The 27,601-nt window shown below is 48.3% G+C and overlaps 1 protein-coding gene across 13 annotated transcripts in view; it reads right to left on the reverse strand.

Moving 5' to 3' along the window:
* The window catches only part of LOC135913480 (activating transcription factor 7-interacting protein 1-like), a 179,146-nt gene that overhangs the window by 39,053 nt on the left and 112,492 nt on the right, over window positions 1-27,601 (reverse strand). For all 13 annotated transcript variants that reach the window (XM_070524533.1, XM_070524535.1, XM_070524534.1 and 10 more), the window contains 2 exons: window positions 26,552-26,843; window positions 12,949-13,070 (listed from right to left, as the gene is read on the reverse strand). In XM_070524533.1, coding sequence (XP_070380634.1) covers window positions 12,949-13,070; window positions 26,552-26,843 — 414 coding nt within the window. The remainder of the gene's footprint in view (window positions 1-12,948; window positions 13,071-26,551; window positions 26,844-27,601) is intronic.

Consider the following 27,601-nt stretch of genomic DNA (forward strand, 5'->3'; position numbering starts at 1 on the left):
TTACAGCAGCAGAATTTAAAGAATTACAGGATAAAGACAAGTCTACACAAATGTGTGAACAGAAGATAGCAGAAATAGTGAGAAGAAAAAAGTCTGACAATAGTGGTATATGTAAAGAGTGTAAAGGCATTTATTAGTCACCAGCATTCGGGACCGACCATTAGAGCAGGGCACGGACTCCCAGAACAAGCGGCATTCCCCGAGCAAAAGCGCTGAAGAGATTGACCACGGCGACGCATGTTTGAAGATGGTTCAACAGGTTCAATAACGTAGTTGACGGGGGATACGCGTTCGATGACACGGTAGGGCCCTCCATACTTGGGTAATAGTTTTGAAGAGAGACCAGGTGCAGCGAAAGGAAACAAGAGCCACACAAGCGCTCCGGGAAGGAAGGTGACCACAAAAGTGGTGTCACCGCGAGTGCCCTTCTGGTGCTCTTGGGCATTGGAGGTAAAGGCTCGAGTGAGATCGCGGCGCCCTTCAGCATTCTTGCCATGGCAGAAATGGGCACACATTTAGGTGTATCCGGCCGGTACGGTAAAATTGTGTTGATGGTGTGCGACAGGTGCTGGCCGTACAGTAAGAAAAAGGGTGAAAAGCCGGTGGTGCTCCGACTAGTGAAGGTCACGAACGGCAGAATGACGTCCCAACATGTGTAGGCGGAGGCGACATACATGGCAAGCATGTCACCGAGCGTACGGTTGAAGCATTCCATAAGGCCACTGGTTTGAGGGTGGTATGCCGTAGTTGTAGGATGAACAACGTGGCACTCTTTAAGAATGGCTTCAACTACTTCGGGCATGAAGACACGTCCGTGGTCACTGTGCAGTTCCTGAGGTAACCCATGATGCAGGATGAATTAACGAAGCAAGAAGGAAACAACATCGCGCTGTAGCTGCCGGAAGGGCGGCAGTTTTGGCATATTATGTAAGGTAGTCGGCTTCCACAACGGCCGAGTGCCCGCAGCGTTACGATATGCATTTACCTTGACTCCCGGCAATCTGTCAACAAAAACTCAACAGGGGCGCCATAATAGAACAGTAAAAATCCTGGCTGCGTCACCGCAAGGACCTACGAATGCTTCATTTCTTATGTGGAGTCTTGAATCATAAAGTGGCATGTATTGTTGAGACAATATCGCAATTTTTAAAGCAATAATAATGTATCAGCATCATAGGTTTGCTTACCTACTTTATACGTATAACCAGTAATAACAGACTCTGGTATGAATGCAAAACGGCCCAACTGCTTCCAGCCGATGTCAGGGGAAGGGGCCCACACAAATCGATGCTGACGGACGCAAACGTCTGAGTAGGGCAAGGTAAAGGTAAAAAAATGGCTCGCGAGAGGCGAGGTGAAAATTTCTAGCGCTGACAATCGGGGCAAGAGTGAACAAATTTCTGAACATAGCTGTACATCCCTCGCCAGTATTACCACTGTTGAAGGTGCTAGTATGTTTTGAAAACTCCAGAGTGTGCCCGCTGTGGATCAGCATGGAAAGCTGTGCATATCTTAGAACGCAGACTGCGAGGTACTACTAACAACCACTCACGCCCGTCGGGGTTATAATTGCGTCAATGAAGAAGGTTGTCGTAAATGGCAAATAGTGAGCTTGACAACGCAACATGCGAGTGGTTGGTTGTGCTGATGAACCAGAAATGGTTAATCAGAAATCCAATGGTCTTTGTGCTGCTCAGAAGCGATGGTAGTAAGGTCGAGCGAAGTAAGGGAAAACAGGGATAGTGAGCAGGAGGCACTCTCGTCAGGTAAGGGAGAGCACGATAGGGCGTCGGCGTCAGAATGCTGGCGTCCACTGCGGTACAGCATGTGGATGTCATAGCCCTGCAGGTGAAGTGCCCATAGGGCAAGACGGCCTGAGGGATCTTTCAAGGACAACAGCCAACATAGTTCATGGTTGGTCCATGACTACATCAAATAGCCGGCCATACAAATAAGGCCGAAACTTAGTAAGAGCCCAGATGATGGCCAGGCATTCTTTTTCTGTCACAGTGTAATTGGTCTCAGCTTTTGTAAGCATACAACTTGCATAAGCCCCAACACACTCGGGAAACCCTTGTTTTCGTTGGGCAAGCACAGCACCGAGGCCAACACCACTGGCCTCTGTGTGCACCTCATTAAGGGCTGTCGAGTCGTAATGGTGCAAAATTCGTGGAGCATTAGCAAACGATGGAGCTTTGTGAAGGCCTCGTTGCACTCGAACGACCCCGAAGTGAGGGGTCCGTTGCTTCTAAGTAGCTTCGTCAGAGGCGATATGATAGCAACGAAATTGCAAATGAAGCGTCTGAAGAGCAGAGACCTATGAAACTGCAAAATTGTCTGATGGATGTTGGCTTAGGGAATTCGACGGTGGCCAGAAGTTTGGCTTGATTGAGCAGCATTCCATCCTTGGATACAACGTAACCTAGAATTGTCAGCCGCCGAGCTGTGAATTGGCACGCCCCCAAGATCAGCAACACAGTGTTTGCCTGGATACACTCGCTGCTGACATAGGACGATAAGTCGTAAACAGCTCACTGTATCAGAAACAACACACTGTAACGGAAATGCTGGGCAAATATGCAATATTGCATAACAAGTGTGCTTGTGGAGGCACAGCACATATCTAAACAGGATGGTTTGCTTCTGTGCTGCATCTATTTCTACCTTATCCTGAACAAAAATGTGCAATCAGCACTGGCACTGCCAAGCGCTAAAGTGATCGTATCTCATATACCCAAAGGCAGTCAATCGTGATTACGACCCATTCGTGCAAATCTATGTCCAGTGCTGAATCCACATGCGATGCCTGTCAGGTGGCACTGAAACCAGCATTCTTGAAGCAAGCGATGTCTTCTCGGACGATCACTGAATCATGGGGCAAGAGATTGGCCCGATGCATGCCACTCCATGCTGCGGCCACTATCTCAAGCGTCGTAAACAATTTCACGTCAGAGGGACGTGGATTTTATTGTCTTTGCTCCATTTTGCTCACCGAGGTGCAGATTACGCAATGCACTAGGTATGTAAAATCTGCTGTCACGTGCCGGTAGCAACATGCGTACCACTTCACAAAAGTGATAAACAAGATGGTGTCCGTGACGTGTTTCTGGCACATGTGATCGCTCCTGGCACTTAGCTGTTTTTGTAAACAAAAATGGTGGTGCCCATTCAAGTGTAATGTGGTGATATTTTAAGCAATTTTAGCTCAAACCAATTGCATGTGAGAGCATTCTGAAGCCTGCTAGCCTTGAAAAAGTAAATAATATGTGGGGTTACGTTCCGGCAAATTTCGTTGATGCAGGATTGTAGTACAGCGACACTTCGTTGTCAAGAGGTATGAAATGCATTGAATCGTATTGGTGTTTGCCAGGGGCTTTCATTGTCGTTGTTTCATTGTTGCGAGAATTTCGTTGTTTTGGGTTTTGTTATCACGGATTTCACCTGTACTGCTTTTGAGTGCAGTCCTGAACTAAAGCTGCTATCTGTTCCATATTTCAACCCAAGAACGGTTGAAGGCATGTTTACATAGAGTGTGCGGAACTTGAACATTCACAACGCAGTTCACAGAAACAAGAGACACACTCTCAGTATTCTTTAATTTCTTTTTCTTTATTTCTTTTCAGTCCCATGATTACCAGACAGATATTGTAGTGGTACCTGAGAGGTACACAATAGGAGGAGAGACTGCTTCACATGCTCAATATCTCCCTGCAATCTCTGGCTTTTTGGCACTCATCTTAATGCCTACTCGTGCTGAGCAAGATTGTCCATCCATATTCAAACAGACACAACCTTATTGAGAGATCCTTCGGTTTGCCCAACACATCATACCCACTCAGCATTCCTCTGTTTGCGTTGCATAAGTACAATCAAATTTCAATATAACAAACCTTGTGTCACAATCGACGACACGCCACACATGGTCCCGAACTACCGCTTTATTTCCCGAACGCCAACCTTCCACACCACACAACCACACTCCGAGTTCTCCCTTTTTGCCACCCTCTCCCCGCACGCTCGCGCCGCTGTCCTCTCCGCACTCACGCCACCTGTTCGTCGCTCAGTCAACTACCGTCGATCCTGCGCCTGGCCTCTGAGAACCGTGGCTCCTCGTCGCGGGTCTTGCGCGTCACAACTCTCCCCCCCCCTCTAATCGCGAAGCTGTGCTGGTAGGGAGGAGCCATGGCTCATGGTAGAGCATCAACTGATCAGCATGGGCAGTAGTTCGATGATGCCCTGTAGCAGGATCGCTCAAAACAAAGTTATTGTCACCTAATTGTTTGATTACACAATAAGGTCCACTTCGCCGCGGTGCCAATTTCGCCGAAACGCCCTCGGCCGCATCACTCAAGGTATGGGAATCCAGGAGCACAAGGTCACCCTCTTTGATGTTTGTTGGCTGACGATGACGGTCGTAACAGGATTTCTGCACCTTCCAAGCAGCTGCCTGATGTGACCGAGCATACTGGAGGGCCTCTCCAAGGCACCACTGGAGTTCTGCAGCAAGTGCATGGTGTGCTGCTTTTGGAGGCTCTGTGTCCTCCTTGTCGCTTGTAGGTTCCCATGGGGTGCGCAACTCGCGGCCGTAACACAACAATGCTGGAGTATATCCGGTGACAACACTCTCGGCAGTACGCATGGCAAGGGCGATCTCGGGTATGTGCCGGTCCCAGTCTTTGTGGTTGGAGCAGTATGCCCGTAGACACTGCTTAATTGTGCCATTGTGACGCTCCACCATTTGGCCAGCCGGCCGGTAAAGCACTGTGTGACGATCTTTGATGCCCCAGTGTTTCAAGAGGTTGCGCCATAGTGTGCTAACAAAGGGCTTGCCATTGTCACTGGTGATGGCCACAGGTGTACCATGGCGGCAGAAGACTTGCACCACGCACTCCAGTATTTTTGCACTTGTTGCTGCTCGTAGAGGGAAAAGCTCTGGGAACTTCGTAAATTTGTCAATAACTACCAGCAAGTATTTGTGGCCCTGGGGTGTAGATGGCAAGGGCCCAATAATGTCAACACTGAGCTCTTCCAAGGGTGATGTTGCCCACTGACTGCTCATGAGGCCCTCTGGTTTCTTGCGCCGAGCTTTTGTGCGCTGACAGACAGTACAGCACTGCACATACTTTGATATGTCTGCTCGCATGCCCAGCCAGCCGAATCGTGCAGCCACACGCCTCAGAGTTTTGAAAAATCCAGCATGGCCTGCAGTGGGATGGTCGTGGGCCACCTTCAGTGCCAGCTGCCGCAAGTGATTAGGTAACCATGCTACCTTCTGGTTGCCTCTTTGCTGAACCAGCAATCTGCTTGGCTGCAGTTCCGTTGTTTCGGCCAGATCACGAAAGAGGCGATGATCAGGGTCCGAACTTGGGAGCTGAGTCCCTTGGACCACTGCCTTCAGCTTTAAGAGGCGGTCATCACGAGCCTGTTCTTGTACCAGCTGTGTTGTGTCTCTCAGCAGCGAAGAGTCAACCTCTGAGGCCACAGCTACTTCATCAAATGTAATTTTGCCTTCAGGTTCTGGAGCAGCAATGGGGAACAGCGTCTCATGTAGGTTGTCACTTGGGTTGTCTTCCCACTGGAGAGGGGCTCTACTCAAGGCATCAGCGGGTATGTTTGCCAGCCCTCGTCTGTGCTTGATTCGGCAGTTGAAGCCCTGCAGCCGAAGAACCCAACGCTTGACCCTGGGTGAAGCTTGGTCGGTATTAAACATCCATGCCAGGGAGGAGTGGTCACAGTGTATTTCAAACTCCGTAAATTCAAGATATGCCCTGAACTTGTCCACTGCCCAGACTACTGCCAGGCATTCCCACTCCTGGACAGTATAATGGCTCTCGGCTGCTGTAAGGACTCTGCTAATGAAGGAAACAGGCTGCAGACCATCAGGGCCAGCCTGCAGTAGCACAGCTGCAATGCCAATGCCACTTGCATCTGTCTCCACCACAAAGGGTCGATTTAGATCTGGGAGGCTTATAACAGCATCCTGAACTAAGGCCTGCTTGAGTGCAGTGAAAGCCTGTTCTTGGCGCTCCTCCCACTGCCATGGCTCGTTCTTCTTAAAAAGGTTGGTCAGTGAATGTGCCGTCAGTGAAAAGTGAGGGATGAAGCTTCTATAGTAGAAGGCAAGTCCCAGGAAGGCTTGCAGCTGCTTAACTGTACTGGGTCTTGGGTAATTCAGCACTGCACGCACCTTGTCCTCATCTGGTCTGCACTGCCCAGGGGAGATGATGTGACCTAAAAACTTGAGGGACTGACGGCAGACCTGTACTTTATCTGGATTAATCGTAAGGCCAGCACCCTCAATGCGTTGTAGCACTTCCCTTACATGTTCAACATGTTTCTCCAGTGTCTCTGAGTATACAAGGACATCATCTAAAAATGCCATAGCAAAGTGGTGATTGATTCCCTGCAGCACCTGGTCCATTAGGGTTTGAAAAGTTGCTGGACCGCCTGCCACCCCGAAGGGCATCCTCGTAAATTCAAATGTACCTTGATGGCAAATGAAGGCCGTTTTAGCTATGTCAGCCTTGCAAACAGGAATTTGGAAAAACCCTTGGGAGAGATCAAAGCTGGAAAACCACATTGCTCGGCCCAACTGCGCTAGCAGCCAGACTGTTCGAGGCATTGGGTAGGCAGGTACTCGGGTGCGTGCATTTAACGGACGGTAGTCCACAGCGAGCCGGTAGCCTCCAGACTTCTTTGCAACGAGCACTGGGGCGCTAGTCTACGGGCTGGTGCTTCGTCTTATAAGGCCCTGTTGTAGGAGGTCATCCACACAGCCCTCAATGATCTTCTGCTTCTTCGCATTCACTGGACGTAGCTTGCATCTCACGGGCACACTGTCTCCCGTGTCAACGCGGTGCTGAGCCAGGGTGGTACATCCCGCAACTGTAGTAAACAGATGGCTAAAGTCATCGAGAACTTTACTCATGCTTGGGTGTAGTTCCCTGGTGCCAGCCTGATGCATGTTCTCTATGCCTGGAACTGCAAGCACTTCAAAGAGGCTGTGCAAGTGGTACGACTCTCCACCTTCTATTGCAAGTGCTGTCGCTGGGTCCTTTTCGCGCTTAGCAAATGGCACCATGCACTGTGGATCGGTTCCAATCGTCCACCCACCCAGCGATACATGTAAAGAGATGCCTGTTGCTGTTAAAAAATCTCTGCCCAGCACAATGTGCCGACACAAGTCTGGCACACAAAGGAAGCGTTGATTGCGGCTGCTTGTGGCCCACTTTATTTTGCACTTGAGGGAAGTCGTCGACTGAGACCAACCTGTTGCCAGGCGGAGTGCTTGTTCCTGTGTCTTGGGTTTGGCGCCCGCCTCGACCGCTACCCTTGCCGCCGGCAATCCAAGCAAGCTCACACTCGAGCCTGTGTCCAGTAGGGCCTGGAACGTCGTCCTCCCAATCTGCACTTCCAGGAGAGGCTCCTTGTTGCCGGCCAAGGCCGCTACTTGCAGCGCAGTCTCGTAGGTGCTTGCCGGTGTAGCACCTACCGTCCCCCGTTTCCCGTACACTGAGAGCGGATATGTCCGATCCCGTTGCATTGGTAGCAGTGGGGTGGGCCGCCACGCCAACCTGTAGGGCACTCGCAGGCCATGTGACCGACGCCTCCGCAGCGATGGCAGTTGAATTCTCTGTGGTCACACGGCTGGTACCTTTGCTGCTGTGACGGCGTTGAGAAATGTGGCGTCCTTGTGGCGAATGCGGCCAATCCGTGCAATTGGTCTCGGTGGTAGGCGGGCTGTATCGCCGCGGGGTGCAACGGCCAGGGGGATGCCGCCGGCGGATACTGGAACGGCGCGGAAGCCGCTGTGATCAACCCTCCGGGTTGTGTTCCCGGCACGCCGGCCACGTTTATAGTCGATTGGAAGGCCAAGTCTCTCGCGACTTGGTCAGTTGGGGGTGGTGGTGGCTTGTACTGCATGCGCCTCCAGAAACGCTCCATGAGACCGTCAGCGGCCTTCGCCAACTCCGCGAGACTGCTGAACTGCCTTCCCTCCACCAAATCCTGGAGTTGCGGGTGCATCTGCCGCAGCACGCAGTCAACCTTTTCCGACTCGGGCACTTCGCCGCCAATCCGGTCGTAGTAGGCCGCGATGGTATATATAAATTTCTTTAAATTTTCTTGGGGATGTTGCGTCCGGTGCTCCAGCTCTTGTTTCAAGCGGCGCTTCGCGTCAATGAAGGAGAATTCCGCAATAAACGCCGCAGTGAACTCCTCCCACGACGCAAACGAGTTCACGAATCACCACCACAACTTCGCGCTACCTTCCAGCGCAGCAGGCACAATGTGCGTAAGCCTCTTGTCAGCTGCGACACCGCTGACCAAACAAAACAATTTCAAGCCGGTCCAAAAATTCCTCGGGGGACTGATGGTCGTTGAACCCCTTAAACCTTGGAGGCTGACCTGGCTGACCTCCTGTGGAGCACGGAGCACAGTCGCTCACCGGTTGAACCGCCGCCGCTGTTGTCGTAGAACCCATAGGCACTGCCTCGGCCGCCATCAGTCTTTGTCTGACAGCTGCCGCGATTTGCTCGCGTTCCATGGTAGATCCGCTCTTCTGCCCCAGCAGATGCTGTACCAATTGTTCGGTAACGTCCACTGTCTCCATGTCCACGTAGATCCCGGACGGGCCCCCACTTGTCACAATCGACGACACGCCACACGTGGTCCCGAACTACCGCTTTATTTCCCGAACGCCAACCTTCCGCACCACAAAACCACACTCCGAGTTCTCCCTTTTTGCCACCCTCTCCCCGCACGCTCGCGCCACTGTCCTCTCCGCACTCACGCCACCTGTTCGTCGCTCAGTCAATTACCGTCAATCCCGCACCTGGCCTCCGTGAACCGTGGCTCCTCGTCGCGGGTCTTGCGCGTCACACTTGATTTAACAAAATTTGTTATGTAACATATTATTTTTATTTCCCCATCTTAGTTCCATGGAAACCCATGTATATATTTTTGCAATTTAACTATTTGGAGCCTGTGTGGCTAGTAAATGTAGCAAAAAGCTATACATACGTCGGCCGAGGCAAAAGTTATTTCAGGCGTCCTATTCCATGAGAAGTTTGAGTGCCAAAATCAGCGCGTGCATGCCAGGACGCGTATTTAGAATTGCTCGTAGATACAGCGGGGCGTGCCACTTTTGACAGAGTTCGACATTTCTGCGCAGGCGCGAGTAAGAGCAGGCGCGAGAAAGAAAATCTGGGGGCTTTTGCTCCTTTAATGTATAAGTCAGCCTAGGCACTACGAAGGCGGTTTCTTAGAGCACGTTGTATTCGTTTGTCCCCTAGACGTGCCGGCATAGGGGAGTTCGGTCGAACTGGTTTATATGCTCCGCCGCTGGCTGCCCGCGTGGTGAGGCAGTGGGCGTGGACGCCGCTTGGTGATCGCTGTGTCTGAAGGGACAATGTTCTGACTGGTGTTTTATAGGTCGCGGGTCGCTTTTTTCGTCGCGACGATATATCGGATTTTTTACAAGCACTGCTCCAGGAGGGCACATGTAACGGGCAAATGGCGGCCTCAGGAGAGCACCTGAGGGTATATTAAAGTAGGCGGCGCAGGATCTCTGGGGCACCCAAGCGGATGCGGGGGGTCAAAGCTGGAAGCCGGGCGGCCCGTCGGTTGGGGCCGCAGAGGCCGAAGCGTGCCTGGGGGTGTTCGCATAAAACATAGGCTGTCCGCGATAGCGGACAGCCGATCTTATACTCCCCTGGCACGCGCAGGCCTCTGCGAGCCCCAACCCACGGACCAGTCCGGCTTCTAGCTTTGATATCCCCGTTGCGCTTTGGTGTCCTGGAGGCGCCGCCAATAATGCGAAATAATGACACGTTGTTTTCATTCATAAAAACGTGATTGATGAAATATGATTGCGTCGAGCCGCCAACTTGCGATGCTAAGTTCAGCACAACTGCGCCGCGCGACTTCTGCTGGCACGCCTAGGGACAAGCGCATACACGGCGCGCGCCAAGAAACTCCTCCGTAGTACCTAGACAGAGTCGTAATTTCAAGGAGCAAAACTCTCCACATTTCCTCTCTCGCACCCGCTCTCACTCGCGAATGCGTGCGAACGTCCGTCGTCTCCGCAAGTTCCACGCCCCGCTGTACCTACGAGCAGATGGAAATACGCTGCCGGGACACGGTGGGAAGGAAGCATCGCTGTGCTATTTATTGCATACGTTAACAACTTGCGTAAACCGCGGGATGCGCAGCAGCTCGCAGCACTCTGATGAACACAAGAGCTGACGAGTCTTCCTACGCAAAGAGCTGGGGAGGCAGTGAACGCACAGTAATATGACCGTGCATGCGAGGGTACACTCTTCTCAGGGTGTCTACCAAGTTGACATTTCCAAATTCCCCGAGTTCTCCGCGTTTTCCCTGAGTGCCTTTGCAAAATTCCCTAACTGACCAAGAAATGTGTTTTATGTCAAGATGGGCTGACACCATGTCACCTGATGCTGCCACTCTATAATAAGCACGTGAAAAAAATAAAATTAAAAAAATACTTAATCCAGTTTGGATAGTACAGAGTAGTGTCTAATTTATTCAAAAAAAAAAAGAACAGAAGGGAGGGGCAAGTATAATGCACAGCGAATAAAATGTCGTTGAAAAAGAAATGGTAAAAAACACTGCAAATCGAGTCGAACATTCTCAAATGCAAATAAAAAGGAGATCGATATAAAAGCAAACATTTTCGAATATGGGCTATTTCTATCGACTGATAGCAAGCTCACTGGTATGAGGCCCGAACTCTGTCACAAGTGAGATTCTCTCTCAACGGCTGCTAAGTCAACTTCAACTGTCCTGACATATTCCCAGCCTGGGCACAACCCCTCAGTGTTGCGTTTCACTGCTTTAAAGAGTTTATTTTGGTTTGTAAGAGGGACACCTGCATCTCAGCATCAGCTAACGCTTTGCTTCTTGAGCTCAAGCTCCTTCAAAGTGGCGGCGGCACACTTTCTTTCCCATTAATTCCTCAATGCGTAGCTACTTTCTCTTCTTGTGTTCCTTCAGCCGTGCATTTGCCCCACCAACCATTTCAAGCATCCTCTTGGTCAGTCGTACGGTCAACGTCCGATTTTTCAGACTCCCTAGGGGCCGCAAAGACGTCCAAAAAATCGGCAAGTTGGAAAAACATATATACATGTCTTTTACTGCCCTTAACTTTACCTACCATGGGAAAAATAGGCATATTTTCGTAGGTTACGCCAGATTATTTTGTGGAGGAAGTACTGTAGTCAATATTTTATGCAATCCACGAAGAAAAAGAAGAATGAATGCCCTTTTCATGTATAAAAGCTTGAATAACAAGATGTATGTCATTAAAAAATATAAATTGCCTGAACCAAGATTGTGGGATAAAATTGAACAAAATTCGTAGACACGCTCGCACCTACTGAGAAAGAAATGTAACAAAAATTATGAGCTATACAAAATGCATTGCCGTCTAATAAGCACTGTCTCAGAAAAAGTCAAAATTTTTCATTGAATAGGTATTCCACTACAAAAATTTAGTGCAAATACTACAGTGTGGCGTGCTGGGCTACAGCAGCCAATGTTCCGGGCTGGCTTGCGTCGACATCGCTCTGAAATTCAAAGTCCACCGAAACGGCAGCATCCTCAGGCTCACTGCTACCCAATCCATCGATATCAGTCACAAACTCAGCAGAATAGCGAGATCTGCCATCTTTGGATTCGCGCACGCCACTCCCGGAGGCAGCCATTTTTGCTTTCTACTTTGACAATCGTGAAACTTTGATGAGCATTCAAAAATTCACATCTGGTGAAAAAAACGCGAACTACGTAGAAAATAAAAACATAGCTCTCCTTCACAGGCTATGGCGCAGAATGTTCGTGACAATATGGAAGAAGTCAAAATCTGCGTTTCAAACCATCGTTAGCTTGCTAACGAGGCCCAATAGGTGTGGTACGGAAAGAGTTAAGGGCTCAAATCGCCACAGGCACGCCCAAAAAAGCTCTGAAGGCCTGCCAGAGCACTTATTAGACATATTGGTGCTCACACTGTGACACGAGATGGCGGGTGTACGCATGTATAGTTAAGAAATACACACTGCATCCCATGGCAATTTCCCCTTCCTATGCTTATGTTTCACTGCAATACTTTGCATATGCTTCACCACGTAACTGCTGTACAGAGGCGAAGTTGACTTTCGGGAACCAGCATTATGCATCGCGCTGTGCTTTGCAAGTTGTGAAGCCGATCGCGAGGACACAAAGGCACAGTCGGTGCCATTGCTGACAACAGCAAATTCTTTCAATAAAAACATGGCACAGAACAGCAAGAAGCTTTATGGCGAACATCGAAGTGGCTAGGCCTAGCACTGCTGCAGTTGCTGTGAGCTCCGCGGTGTTGGCTATGGCTGCCAGCGGATCTGCATGCGAGCGCCGGTTCGAGGTGGCGAGGTAATCAAAATGGCAGCAATGGTGGCTTTGGTTAATGCTGTTTCGATTTGCAGTCACGCCAAAACGATCGGAAACTCAAACGGCGAAGGGTTCTTGCATCCCAAATCCCAAACGTTCTTATACATTGACTCTGTGGGGGACGTGATGGTGCCGTGAAGCCATCCGAATTATCGGGCATCCGGAAAGTTGTTCATTGACTGTACAGTGGCAACTCCTTCGTGGGATACAGTGTCAAAGACAATCTGTTATGATTCCTCTCCGTTACTTGAGCCTGCATTACCGCGACTTTCATTCCCTTTCAATAAAATTAGAGTTAATTTTCCCTGACAGAAGCGCAAATGCCCTCAGTTTTTCCTGAGTATTTCCAGACTATTCAATATTCTGAGAATTCCCCATTATCCCAGTTTTCCTGGTTAGTACACTTTGAACATCTACTAATTAAAAAGAAAGCATCCAATATTCCTGTTTCTATGGCAAGTTCATTTAATTGATCACAGACAAATATTGGCTCCATCAACATGGTACCTGAGATCCTGTTGCTGTCGCAACCATCATGGTGGTAGCTCCAGCTGGCGTCCCAGTTGGGCTGCCAGATGCATTTGCCGGCATTAAGTTCGCTGGCACGGCAATGGTACCTCCAGGCACGGCTGCATGGCAGAGTCACACACGTCAATGAGAAGTATGTACAGCTGAACCTTGATTTTTTAACAAAGGTGTACTTTCCATAAGAAAACAATATGAGAACGAGAATTTCATTAAAACGAAAGTTTCTATATTTTAGGAGCCAAAAGCCCTCCATGAACTTCTAGAACACGTCTGGAGGCTAAAACCTTGTTATCAGGTGTGTAAAAATATTGTGTCGGAAAGTATTGTAGATAATTTTGTTCCAGCCAGAAAGTACGAAGACATAGACAAGATACGTAGGACATAGACAACATACACAGGTCAAGCAATTCAGATACTGAAGCCCTTTATAGACAAAGATGCCAAACAACTTACGAAATAATAGAAGCTTTTCATATTTTTCATACTTCATTTGCATGCGTAAGCCAGACATCAGTCTCATTGTCGGACAGGGAATCTGCATATCTGCTAAGCTTGTGCGCTCACCTTACATAATCTGTTAAGTCTTCTCTTGTGTTTTTTTTTCTTTGTAGGTTAGTTCATTCTGGCAATATTTTTCTTTTTAGTTTTGATTTCTTTGAAATTTTATGCTTTTTTCACCCTTGTATTTGTGTCTGACCCCATGTTCCTTGATTTCTATGTGTGCTGCAATTGCTTATACAGTAAAACCTCGTTAAACCGTACCCGCTTAAGCAGTAGTTTCAGTTTAAAAGTAGTGAAGTCAATTCCCCGACTCAGTGGCCATTGAACATAATGTATTTTGTATCCGCAAAAACCGTACCAGCTTATTGCGTATGCATCAGTTAACACGTAGCGTTTCCACTTTTCTTCGTGCAAATACGGCGGTGCGTCGTCTCCACCGGGCGGCCCGGCAGAACAACAAGCCTCAGAGATCAGTACAACGGCCTCCAAACGCCCTGTGCGTTTGCACATGAAGCCGCATCAACATCAACATCATTTCGACGCCATGCCAGAGAGCGTTGTGGCGTCATGCAAGCGAGGACTCGCGTCATGCCGAAGCTCGGATAAAAAAGACGCTGGGTGCTCAGCATAGAAGAAAAATTAGACATCGTCCGTGCTATCGAACGTGACACGAAGCCGGTGCTGGCCCGCGACATGGATCTGCTGTTGACTACAGTGTGTGGCATTTGGAATGCGAAGTTGCTCGGCAGCGCTGCTGCGACCGCGAAGAGATGTCGGCTACGAGGTTCGACTTTTCGCCATCGTTCGCTCTGTTGTTGCCGAAGTGTCGACTAGCGGCAGTGATGAGGACGACACGGAAAGCGACAGCAAGGGCGATTCAGGCCCGACAGTGGCAGAAGCTGCGTATTACGTCAGCCTCATAAATGCAATCATCGCAACGAGAACGGGGGCGCGATAACGTAACTATTCCAAATGAAAAGTTTTCCGAACTCCGGCACCCGGCAATGAAAAAGGAGCGAGCCCTGGGACTTATGGAGCACTACTGCGCGCGTGCACGGAGAATACGTAACGCCAACGAGGAATCTGCCGTGCGAGTGTTTGCCGAGAGGAGGGGGGCTGGCTGACAAGCTGGCACGCAGCTTCAGTAAGTTTGAGGCTGCTGTCGTCGTGCTAGGCCGCCGCGGCATCAAACGAAAATAACACTTATGTCGCGCAAAGTGAATAAGTACTGCATGTTTTTTCCCCTTTCATCGCACCCTCTCTGAGTTCTGTTTTCGACAGGTAAGTGGGCGATCTCAAGCTATTTCGGTTAAACAGTGCTACTGTTTATTACGTACTTTTTCCGAGCTCCAGCCGACTACGGTTTAACGAGGTTTCACTGTATACAATCTTTTCCAATTAAATCTTCAGGTGAGAGACAGTGCTCGTCCTGTGTATCTAGTCTATGCCTTCATCCTTTCGTGCGACTACAAAATTATGTTGCCATATCAACTTGCCTAACTTTCGTTCCTATTGTAACCTAGATGACGGCTTTCTTATGTGACCCTGCTGTTTATCTCTATGCCAGCCTCACAGTAAGTTACACTCACGGCAAATGTTGCACATGCAATCTGACTAAAGAAGACACAGCATAGGGGGCGAGCTCCACCAGTACTGGAACAGCGGGCAATGCCATCGGTGACATGCTGTGTGAGAGATCATTTACATACAGCTGCCGCACTGGCTGCATTGGCAACATTGTAAGCCGAGGAGCAGAAATGAGAATTAACGCTTTTAACTACAGCATGTGAGCCTAAGACGTGCTTGTGTTTCCAGCGCAGCTATTATAAATAATGATACATGGAAGGATTCCCAGAAATACTGTGTCGTTGAGAGGCCTATCACATGTCCCCATGCGTGACAAAATTGCTATGGCGGCATAATGAAAGTATTTTCGAGCAGCTGCCACAAGCTTTTGCTAAACAATGATTGCTTATGTCCTGTCAAGTGCTCATTGGCTGCCACCTATAGCAGGCGGCATGGCGTGAATACATATATAACCATGCAGTCATGATAAAAATATTGTGCAGACCTCACGCACTGTGGAAATCTACTTCATGCAAAAAAGTTTGCAGGTACAGCTTAGGCCACTTATATTTAGGGGTGTGCGAATATTTGAATTGTATTTTTAATATTCATATATTCAATTAGAAAATTAGGTACAGTCGACTCCCGATAATTCGAAGCCGCTTAATTGGAATTTTCGGTTAATTAGAAGTGAAGTGCTGGTCCTGTCAGTTTTGCATGTAATCCTATAGAAGAAATCGCTCGATAATTCGAAGTCCTCATCCAGTAATACTGTTTAATTGGAAGTTAATTTTCAGCCGGGATCCTCGAGGTGACCGTCATTCTTTGGTAGAATGTGCAATTTTTCAAGTGTTGCAACAGTTCCCTGCTCCGCGTTGGCGTCATCGCCACCGCAGCCACCCGCTACGCCATCCTTCTTGGAGCGGCGCGATTATTCATTGCTACGGCTGCCGTGGCCTCCGCGATCAACTCCGGCGGGAGCCGCTTCGCCTCCCGCCGGAGGCCACGCGTGGCTGCCGCACGTGGCCGGAGCTGATCGCGGAGGCAACGCGGGTGCCATAGGTGCACGCAGCGCTGCATACTGGCAGTGGCGAGATTGTTCGAGATTAGTCTTGCAGCGTGCGCAGCGTATGTCGAGGCATGTGTTGGTCGAGCGCCTTTGTGCGGGTAGCTCGTAGGCTAGATTGTTCCACGGGTGATTCAGAATTGACTGTACCTAGTTGCGCAGTTTATAGCCATGGCAAACCGTGGCTCTTATTGCACGCTCGACCTGGCAATGAAAGTCGAGGTTTTGAAGGAAGTTGAGAAGGGAGGTGCCGCCAAACAAGACATAGCGCGGAAGAACAAGCGCATCAAGAACATCAAGAACAAGCGCACAATAATGGATGCATTTGAGAACGACAAGTTAAAGACTTCTCGGAAGCGAATGCGTACCGGCGCTTACACAGAGTTGGAGAAGACTCTGCTGGTTTGGATTAGGGAGGCCAGGAGCAACAAACTTCCTCTCAGTGGAGACATCGTTGCGATGAAAGCCCGAACGCTTGCAGCAATTTTGGGGATCGATGACTTCGTTTTGTCAGATGGATGGGTGACGCGCTTTAAAGATCGCCATGACCTGGTTTTCCAGAGCGTGTGTGGTGAAAAGGCGTCCGTTAACCAGGAAACATGCGCCACGTGGAAGGACGGAAAGCTGCGTGAACATCTTGCCGAATACAGACCGGAAGACATCTTCAATGCAGATGAGACTGCACTCTTCTATCGGCTTCTACCAGAGAAGACCCTGACATTCAAGGACGACGACTGTGCTAGGGGCAAACGCAGCAAGGAGAGAGTGTCGGTGCTGATCGTGGCAAACATGACTGGCACGGAACGATGTCGGTTACTTGTGATCGGGAAAGCCGCAAAGCCGAGATGTTTTAAAGGCGTGAAGACGCTGCCTGTGGACTATGAGGCGAACAAAAAAGCGTGGATGACGGCCGAAATCTTCAAGAGCTGGATAAGCAAATTGGACCGCAAGTTTGCTGCTTCGAACGGCAAGGTGTTGTTCCTTGTCGATCACTGCAGTGCTCACGTGAATGTGCCAGCCATGAGTGCAATACACCTCGCATTTTTGCCTGCAAACACAACGGCTGTTTTGCAGCCAATGGACCAAGGCATCATCAAGAACGTTAAAGTCCTGTACAGGCGGCACCTCCTCGAGCGCATGATTTTGTGTATGGATAGCTCCACAAAGTACGAGGTGAGCCTGCTTAGTGCCATTCACATGTTGGCGCGAGCATGGGATCGTGTGAAGCAAGAAACAATCGCAAACTGCTTCAGGGCTTGCGGTTTTGTGGCAGCTTCTTCGGAGGATGCCTCTGAAATTTCAGCGGAGGAAGCGTCAACAAGCGAGCTTGACAGCACTGATTTTGGTGATGCTCTCGGGGACGTCAACTTTGAAGATTACGTCGTCGTAGACAAGGCGATCGAAACGTGTGGTGCGCTGATGGATAGCGAAATTGTAGAGATTATTCGGCCCCAGGAAGCGACCCAGGAAAGCGACGATGACGTTGAAGGCGAGCCGCAACCTAATACTGCCGATGTAGCTGCGGGCCTTCCTCTCGCGAAGCGCTTCTTTGCCGCTGAAGGTAACGCGGAAAAAGCGTTCCGCCACATCTACAGCCTGCAGAACTTGCTTTCAGCAGCGGGATTCGGCAAGAAGAAGCAAAGCAAGATGACGGACTATTTTTCTTAGAGAAAATACTCTATTTCTCCACAAATAAAGTGCTGTATTTTTTGTTTTGTGCTTAATGGGAAGTTCGTTTAATTCGAAGTTTTTTGCAGTCCCCGTGAACTTCGTATTAACGGGAATCGACTGTATTAAAAAACTTTTGAATATTCGATTGGATATGAATATTCAAAACCAATCAAATATATTGCTGGCTGTGCATGAGCAAACATGGCTTTTAGTGGTTATTTATATCTAAGAAAGTGCGCCCGATTTCGGGCTGAATTTCACGATAATTTCATGTTGCTGGCAAAATTTTACCAGTAAAACACGCTTAGCCAGTGGATGTCTAAGTTTTGCAGAAAAGCCAGCCTCTCCGCAGCAAGGAGCACGGGTTTGCGAACAGCAAGGGCGCACTCTCTTGCAGGTACAAACCCCGATCCTAAGCTTATTCCTTGAAAGCAAATGTGATGAGTGATGACTGGCACAGGGTCAAATGCCTCTGAGTGTGCGGAAAATTGATTCGGTATAGTAAGGCACAGATTGGTGAAAACAGACAACTAGCAGAAATTATTAAATTTTCCAAATCTAACATGGGCCAAATACACAATCTTCTAGTATAACAGCTTACTAGTTTAACTGTTTTACCAATGACAATGTAACTGCAATGTTCCAACATGTTAAAATAAACCAACTTGCTAATAAATGCATGGGCATATAATTATTTGATATTTTATTCAACATTCTATGCTAAGTATTTGTCTTCGATTGGTATTCAAAAATTTTGATATTTGCACACCCCTAAATAATTTGCAAAAATTGTCTGAGGAATTATTACTGCTATACATACACTTAAAACACTAGTGATCAGGCTATAATTTTATGTACAGCAGCATACGCTGCGACTACAGTCAAATCTCGATAAACGAATCACGCACAACTGCCGAAAATCGTTCGTTATTTTGAAGTATCGTTGTCATGAAAAACTTGCGGTTATAAGGCAATGGACAAACCTAGGAGTGACAATGACGCACCCTGGCAGTAGACGCATGTGCAGACAAGCATACTCTCAAAAATGTTTCACTCACTTCAAAGCTGCTTTATAAGAAATCAGTGATTTTTTTATGGCGTGTGCAGCACGCACGACCACTTAGGAATGCATCTACATCTTCCACTTTGTGCAATACCTCATCGGGTACGTCATTGCACCGAGCGATGAAAGTGCAGACTTTGTTCATGTGCACTGAAACATCAATGTTCGACAGTCGCATCTGTGTTCGGTGACCCACAGTCGTCTTCCTTCGGGCCGTCATTGCCATTGGAGACGTCGCGAACGAAGTTAACATCTTTTCGGTTGTCAGGTCCACCGCCGTTAGTTATGCGCTGTCACGCTCCACGTAGTCATCGAAGGAAGAGACGGCGGGCAGCAGTCCCGCAGCCTCAGTCCTCAGTCTCCTGAGTTGTTGTCGGTCGCCTCCAAGTCATCTTCAAGCAGCACAGTTGCTTTGACAAGCCCTGCTTTTCCCCAGCAGTTGTTAATGGTGGATACCTTCAAGTTCCACCACGCTCCTGTTAGCGTTTCCACTGCCTGACGAATATCGATTGCAGTCAGCTACTTTAGATGGAGGTTGATAATCAAACACTGCACAAGGCGCTTACGAAATTCTGCTTTCACACTCTGTGTAATGCCCTGGTCTAGGCAATGCAGCAAGGACGTGTTGCTTGGCAGCAGAAACTCCAAGCAAACATGCGTCAAGCAAACATTCACAATGTGAGCAGAGCAGTGGTCGACAACCAGTACAATTTTTCAGTCATCCCTCCTAATTTGGTCGTCGAGCTTGATGAGCCACTCGGAAAAGAGTTCTCTGGTCATCCAGGCTTTTTTGTTGGCGTGGTAGTCGTACGGTAACGACATGACGTTTTTCATGCAGCGAGGCTTCACGTACTTGTTGATGACGAGCAGTTTAAATTTCTTCGTGCCTGTTGTATTGCAGCAGAGCAGGACTGTCCCACGAAAATACAACTTCTTCCCCCCTTTGTGCTGCTGCCCTTTGAAGTGCATTGTCCGGTCTGGCAGGAGCTGATAAAAACATGCAGTCTCATCCACGTTGAAAATATTGTTTTCAGAGTACGATTCAGCCACCTCTAGAAAACTCTAGATGACTGTGCCAGGGATCCGTGCATTCTCTCTGTCAGCAACGTTTTCCTCGCCCGAGATTACCTGCCAAGTTATTCCGTTCCTTCGGCGGAAACAAAAAAGCCAACCTGCACTGGCGTCGAACCCAGTTATTTCAAGTGCATCGGGAAATTCGCAGGCTCTTTCTTGGAGCATTGGGCCAAACACGGGAACATTTTGCAGTCTGGCATCTTTGAATCACGTGAGAACAGCTTGGTCCACGTTTTGAAGGTTTCCCAGTTGCAGCCATTTTCTCGTCGGAGCGAGTTGCGATTCCTCGCGAAGCTTGCCAATCTTGTCTCGGTCCACCATAATTGGTGCCATGGTCAATGGGGCAATGCCACGCTTTCTGCACAAGTCAATTTGCTTTTTCCCTGCATCGATTTCCTGCAATACATCCAATTTGTCCGGCAGCAAAAACTGCTTTCGCTTCTTCTTGGCGCCATCGCCAGCTGCATACATCGTTGGATTTCGCGCGGACATCGCAAACCTCTGTCATGAAGTTCTTGGTGAAGTTTGTCGGAAGCAGTTGGTACTTGACATGGTGAGAATGATAGCTACTGCACTTCACGGTTTGTTGCACGCGAGAGTTGCAGCGCTGTGACTTTTAGCCGAATTCGTAATACTTATGTTCCTTGGTTATAAAGGGGAAAATAAACTATGTGCATTATTCTGAAATATGCGCTGTATTAGAATTAGTAGTTCTGAAATATTTTTACATTGAATATATAGGCAATCTGGCGGGGATATTTTAAAATATTCATAAACTTGCGAAACTCGTTAATGTGGGGTTCGCAGTAATGAGATTTGACTGTACTATGTCTTGAAATAAAATGTTCCAAAATTAAAAGCACCGAAAATGAGCATAATAGTTCGGGGGGAAAGAGAGGTCAAAGTGGACAGAAAGACACTTGCTGCAGCTGGAAGCCAAGCCTACATCTGCTGCATTTTATGTCCAAAACTCATTGTAGTGCAAAAATGGCTATAACGCAGTCTTTCCAGACTCCTGTTTACCCTTCCCATAGAACTCTACGTATATGGACACCATTTATAGTGCAGCAGCTCTGGGTGAAATACAAGTTAAACGGAAGACCCGCAGACAAGCGTGGTTGTGAACCCACTCCTCAACGAGGTGCGCTACCGAGGGGAGGGAAAAGTGAGGAGGGTGATGCGGAGTGAACAAATGAACAAAGAAAAAGAAGGGGGGCGGGGAAGACGGCGGCAGCAGCATAGGGGTTGCCTAGATGTGGAGGAACCTTTGCTCGACCACTGCTTCGCTCAACCGCGCTGAACGCAGATATCGCACTTGCAACCTTGATTGCTGTCAGTCTAAGCGGTGTCCCAAAAATTTAGTTGGGGCTTTTAAGCTTCATGTCCACATGTGAACTTCCAGCATTTATACGAGTAGACGCATACAGGACCTTGGTAGGCGTTCGCAGTAGTTGCCCCGGCTGATCACCTGAGAAACCAAACTCTGCTTCACAAATGCTGTCAGTTTGGCCTGTGTGCGCGATTGCACACTCAATCTCTATGTCGTCATCTACGGGTAAGAATATATCAAGGGAAAGCTCCTCACGATGGAACGCCACCCGACACTGCTGCCAGCTAGGCTTAACCAGCACGCCTCGTCGGGAGTCAGTGATCAAAGCTTTGTGCCAAACCAACAAACCTGTCGCAATGGCTGTACAGCACTTGTAAAGCGAAGAAGCCACTACCATAACGAAAAGGAGGGCACGGGTGGCATGGGCAACACTTGAATGGAGGCAACGTGGTTCACAGTCAACATCATGCACACACAAATCAGTCCAGGAAATGGAACGAGACACTATACTGTGTCCAAAATTTCTATCATCGTTCTACATTAGTTCTATGGAGTTGATGGCGGTGCCGGAGAAATTTCATATAATCAAGCAGCTCTGAGAATTAAGTCAGCGGCTGACTTTCCTTGACGCAGCACATTTTTGTGTTCTACTCTGCCTCATGCAAAGAGTGCGGGCCCTCGGACATTAACCTTTCAACATTCATAAATTTAGGTGGATGCAAACATCCTGGTTGCATGCTTTCTCAGATATGTGTGGGTGCTTGGTCTACACGTTTTGCATGTGTGCAACCTTCGAACCTGAGATGTTCACCGCAGCGTATGCTATGCCCCCTCAAGCTTGGCAAAAAAGAAAACTTCGTCTGCAGGTAGCATACAATGCAGTGAATATCTCAGCCAAGTTTCATTATTATACAGGGCGTGTAGAGTTTGCAAGCACAGCCCAAAGTCACCTTTCTCTCAAAAAGCCTGCTCCTCTTTCTCTTCTGCACGCTTTATTTTGTAATAAAGCAGATTCCAATCGAAGGCTTCTATTGGCCAATGGCTGCCGTCAATCAAGAAGGGCGCTTGTATCAGTGTGCTTCTTCCTACTGTTACCATGTACAATAATACCTCATTAACTCGAACTCTCATATCTCGAGAAATTGGCTAAGTCAAAATTTCCTGCGCTACCAAACCAATTCCCATATGTGCCAAGTATTTATTGCCCTCTATTTCGAAGCAATTTTGGGCCAAATTGCGGATATCTCAAAATCTTCTCCGAGAAGGGAACAAAGCCTATGCTGCCGGACCATTTAACAAGCTTCGCGCAAACCTACTGCGCCTACCCCAAAGTGGGCCCTTTCCCCGAATGTGAAGTCGAAACCTGGCGGCGTAACAGCTTTGTCAAGCAATCATGTGGCACATCATGTGATGGGAGATGTGCACAGAAGCAGGCCCTGCAAGATAGCATGCTCGATGCAGTTCGTTTTGTTCGCTTTACGCAATGCGCCCGATTTACCATCGGAGGTGTGATTTCTGTTTTAATTTTATTATACGCAACGCATGCAGCATGGACTTTTTATTTTATGCAATGTAAAATAACAATGCATGTGCCGCGTGCCTTTTGGTACTACATCCTACACACATAGTGTGCACTCATGAATGCTCACATCGCTTTCTGTAGCACCGTTCCCGGTAAGTCCATGCCGCATGCGTTGCATAGCATTCGAACCTTCACAATTTTGTTCAAACAGCTTTGCTATTGATGTAATAGTTCTGCGGAAACCCGCAGGGTGGAGAGAAGTAATTAATAAAGGGAAAATCAGACATCCACCCATTCGTAGAAAATGCTACAAAGGAAACCCATACGGGTTCCTCGAAAGATTTGCTATTGAAACGGCATATGCTGGCAGTGGTCTATGCAATGCTCGCGGCACTGACATACCAAAAACAGTGCCACAGAAAGCGGCGTGAGCATTCACGAGTATGTGCTACGAGGGCAGGACGCATGTACCTAGTAGGCAATACACGCGGCACGGACCTGCCGGGAACGGCGCCACAGAAAGTGACGCGAGCGTTCACGAGTACATGCTATGCGAGCAGGATGCATGCACCGAATTTACTCAAATATAACGCACACTTTTTTCCGACAAAATGGGTCCAAAAATTGTGCGCACATTAGAATTGAGTACTACCCTGAATCTGCATTACCATATCGCCAGTGCCATTTAAAAATGGCTGCTTTGTACACGCTTTGAGCCTAGCTGCCGTAGGTTCCTCCATGTGCTGCAGTACGTGTGCTTAGGCTAGTACACTGTCCGTCTTCCCGTTTTCTGCATTTGCTGTGTCAGCATTGAAGTGCCAATTGCAAAGACAAGCGATGCCGCAATTAAAAGAAAAGTGATCATGTGTGCAGAGATGGACGGAAATCGGGCCGCATCCCGGAAGTTCGGAGTTCCCGAAACTTGCGTGGAGGACTGGCGCAAAAAGAAGACACATTCTACTCTGGAGGCTACTGCGTATGGCGCGGCCACGCAGCCCCTATCCTGAAATCGATCTGCGATGGAGACAGAGTCTACCCATCTAGGTGCACCGAGCTGTGTTTTCGTCGTTCAGTTCACATTGAAGCGAGAGGGTGCACAAAGGTCAGTTCACTCGCTCCTGCTACAGCACTTCCTCACTCCAGCATTTTGATAAGAGTTTCTGCGGTCAATGAGAGAGAAGTGTTCATGTTTGCTTGGCCGCATGTGACACCATGCTTGTTCATTTAGTTAGTAAGCGAATGCTTAAGAGGGGACGCCGCCCTCGAAAAATGAAAAATTGCGAAAAGTTATGTTGTGTCTGAGCAGCTGAGGCCGCAACCTTCCGCACTCGTGCAGAAGAACCAGACTAGTGCGATTGCACCAATCACTTTGGAGGATGTGGGCAAAGGGCCGTCATTGCTTTCCTCATTGTGCCCACTTTCGTTTGTGCTCGGTACGATGTCGGCGATGTAGTCTTCATTTTCGGGCTCTCCCATGGTTGTGACACCATCATCTGCACTCACCAACTCCTCCACCAATTATTCGTCAACAGCTTCCGGAAATTCTGACAGCTCGCTCCAAACTTCGGCAACACCGGCAACGGCTTCGTCGCATTCATCAGAATTTAGTCATCACGGAGCACGCAGAAACCGGCACGTATGAAGAGAACCGGCTATGCGTAAGCGTCGGGTACCACGGGCACCAGGTCGCGAGTTTGGCCACTTTAGCTCTAATCGTGCCGAGAGTGCTCCTCCGAATATTGCACGCTGCGGAATCTTGCAGATCCGACGGGGACATTCGATGAAGAAAAACCTCAAAAGGTGCCGACATCAGCCGAAACAAGAAACATGCTTTGCTTCCTGAGAAATAAAGTTGAGTGCAGTGGCGGGAACGATCAGCTCATGCAATGTGTGAAGCAGCTCAAGGAAGCCTTCTAGGTCCAAGTGCTACTGCGAAGGACACCAGCCTTACACAGTCTTTCATCCTTCGCTGAGCTTCTTCGCTCGGTTAAGCCAACATTCACCGCAAGAACGGGCGCCTAAGAGTTGCACTCTAAATATTCACCCTCACTGTCCGCAAACTCGTGCCCCTTGCGACTGAGACGCTAGCTTTCCCACACAATTTAGCCGTTTAGTGGCTAAGTGTGCTTTACAGGCAAAGTTTCGCTAGCAGCACAAAATCATAGCAATATTCAGCACGAAATTGCCCAATATTGTTAGATTATATAGAAAGAAATGCTAAGGACTGTTTTTGCTCCTGCACGGCCAGCAAAATATTCGATTTGATTCGAATATTCGCATCCAACTGAGTATTCGAACATTTTCAAATATCTATTTTTCGGATCAAACAAGAATAAAAATATATTTGATAATATTCAAACTTTTCGAATATGCGCACACCCCAAATTATTTTTCTTAAAGAGATGAGACAGCAGCATACCTACTGCAAAGTGCCAAGAATGAGGTAAAGAATGTTCCACATTAAAAATAAACTGCAGCAAATATGGTGCAATAGTGGACAGAACTGTGCCAGCGTGGCACTTTCTTTTGCCGCTTTTGTGGCTAGTTTTCCAGCATGAAGTTGTACCAGCAATATCAAATTCAAACACTTTTGAAACATGCCATGTTTTAGGTATCTTTTTCAGAAAGAACGCATTCATTTCTTTTAATTGTTTGTGAAAGCACAATTCAGCCTCTTCAGGTCCATTATCTGAAGATATGGACACTATGTTAATGATAAATGTCAATGTCCAGGTAGCTAATTAACTTCATAAATGTTTAATTTATGTTACTGAGTGAAATTTTATAAGAAGCCAGCAAACACTGACGCCAAGGACAACGTAGGGGAAATCACCTGTGCTTAATAAATAAGATAAAGAAACGATAAATTAATGGAAATGAAAGTGGAGGAAAAAACAACTTGCCGCAGGTGGGGAACGATCCCACAACCTTAGCATTTCGCGTGTGATGCTCTACCAATTGAGCTACTGCGGTGCCGTTTCCCCATCCATTTTCTTGGGTATTTATGCGTCCTAGTAGAACCCCGAGAGTGTTAGCCAGCACCACCACTCACAAACCTTGGCGGCGGATGTGGAACATCATTTATGCCACAGGTGTCACAGGAAGAGCAGACAAGCTGTGGCCACGTCGCGCGCCAGCAGCTAATGGAGTGGCCGGAATCGCACCACAAGAGTTAGAAATCCAGTGAAAGCACTTGGTTTTGGTGGAGAAATTATGTTATTATTATTATTACTTCCCGGGGAGATTATGATGTGGGAAAGTTGGCCTCGGAGAGAAAAAGCGCAGACTTACTGCCTTGCACAAGGCCAATGGCTTGCAACGCCCCGATTTGACGCATCAAGCGCTAGAAAATGGGCCAGATTTACACCTTTTCTTGCCACCTCGAGTGCTTTCACCAAGTTTATTTATAATTTCCCAATCATTTACGGCTCTGATTTCTTTATATGTGAAAGAGTAGGGATCAATCTTGCTGAAACAGTCGAAAACATAAAACTGACTTTTTTTTAATGAAAATCGGTTTTTCGACCCGCGTCTCTCCTTAAGCCATACATCGCTTCCAATAGTTGGCATAATTCAGCATTCTGTCTCAAATGCAACAAATTTTATTCATATCAGTTCAGCAGCCATCTAATAAGAACATTTCTGTGTTTCACATGTAGTTGCATTGAAAAAACAGAAGTGCCCAGGTAGAGCCTCCTCTCACATAATAATAGCGTTGCTATCCCCATAAAAAGTTGTTAGCTCTCGCACTCCTCGTCTGGGAGAGATGCCATTGAGGGTGGCACTCACTGGTGAAGCCACCCTGCGGTGATGCCATGCGCAGCAGGATGGTCTGCATGGGCTGTGCACCACTGCCGGCGGCCAGCCGTGGTCCAGCCTCGCGTGGGGTCACCACCATGCCAGGGGGCAAGCTTGGCACCAAGTACGTCACTCGCGCCGGGGGCCCGACAAGTGGCGACGAATTGAGCCGCAATGTGTTGCCACCGGCCTGGGTCACTGTGCCTCCCGTCATGTGGCTCAGCACCACCGAGGTGCCTGCAATGCTTACGCGCGTGGTCGAAGGGCTCGACGTGGAAGACACCTGTACAACGGGGAAGGTACAAGAAGAGCTCAGAGGCCTTTTCCTTAAAGTCATCACCTTTATCAATGACAACACCTTCGGCCTATTAAACTGTTTTAGTCAAGTGTCCCATACACTCCACTCAGATTTCATGCATGCGAGGAACGTGCCATCAGCTTAACTGTAAAACAACAAACAAGCCATGTGGACACACCCCAATACTTCGCTCAATCGGCTCTGCAGTGGAGTGAGGGCCACGTTCCACGTTCTGCTGACAGCATGAGCACTGTTTGCATCCACACCAGTGTTACCAATGAACAGCTATGGGCAAATAACAGTAGACTTCTGTTAATTCAATTTTCCAATTAATTTGTGGCTGACCACAAGCCCCAGCCGGCGCCCATGCATTTCTATGGGCCCAAGCTTTCATTTTGATCCTAAAATCGGTGTTTGCCAGATAATTCGAACTTGGCCAGTCGGCATGCGCATGCCCGACTCCTATGGTGACACCCAATGGCGACCCTTTAGTGGCACTATGTCTCAGCGGAGCTGAGATGTCAGAGAACACAGGTTGTCACTTCTCAAAAACACTTACTTATGGCTGCCTTTAGAAGATGATTTTTAAGCGACAACAGTAGTTCACACTAAACGTGAACAATGCAAAAGCAACATGGGGACACAAGTGCACAAGTGCTACACAAGATAGCACAAGTGCTGTTCACATTTAGTATGGGTTACCAACTAGCCCAACAAGCTCTCTTCCCAAAGTAGCTGACAAT

This window comes from Dermacentor albipictus, chromosome 8 (genome assembly GCF_038994185.2).
Source record: "Dermacentor albipictus isolate Rhodes 1998 colony chromosome 8, USDA_Dalb.pri_finalv2, whole genome shotgun sequence".
NCBI classification, from domain to species: domain Eukaryota; kingdom Metazoa; phylum Arthropoda; class Arachnida; order Ixodida; family Ixodidae; genus Dermacentor; species Dermacentor albipictus.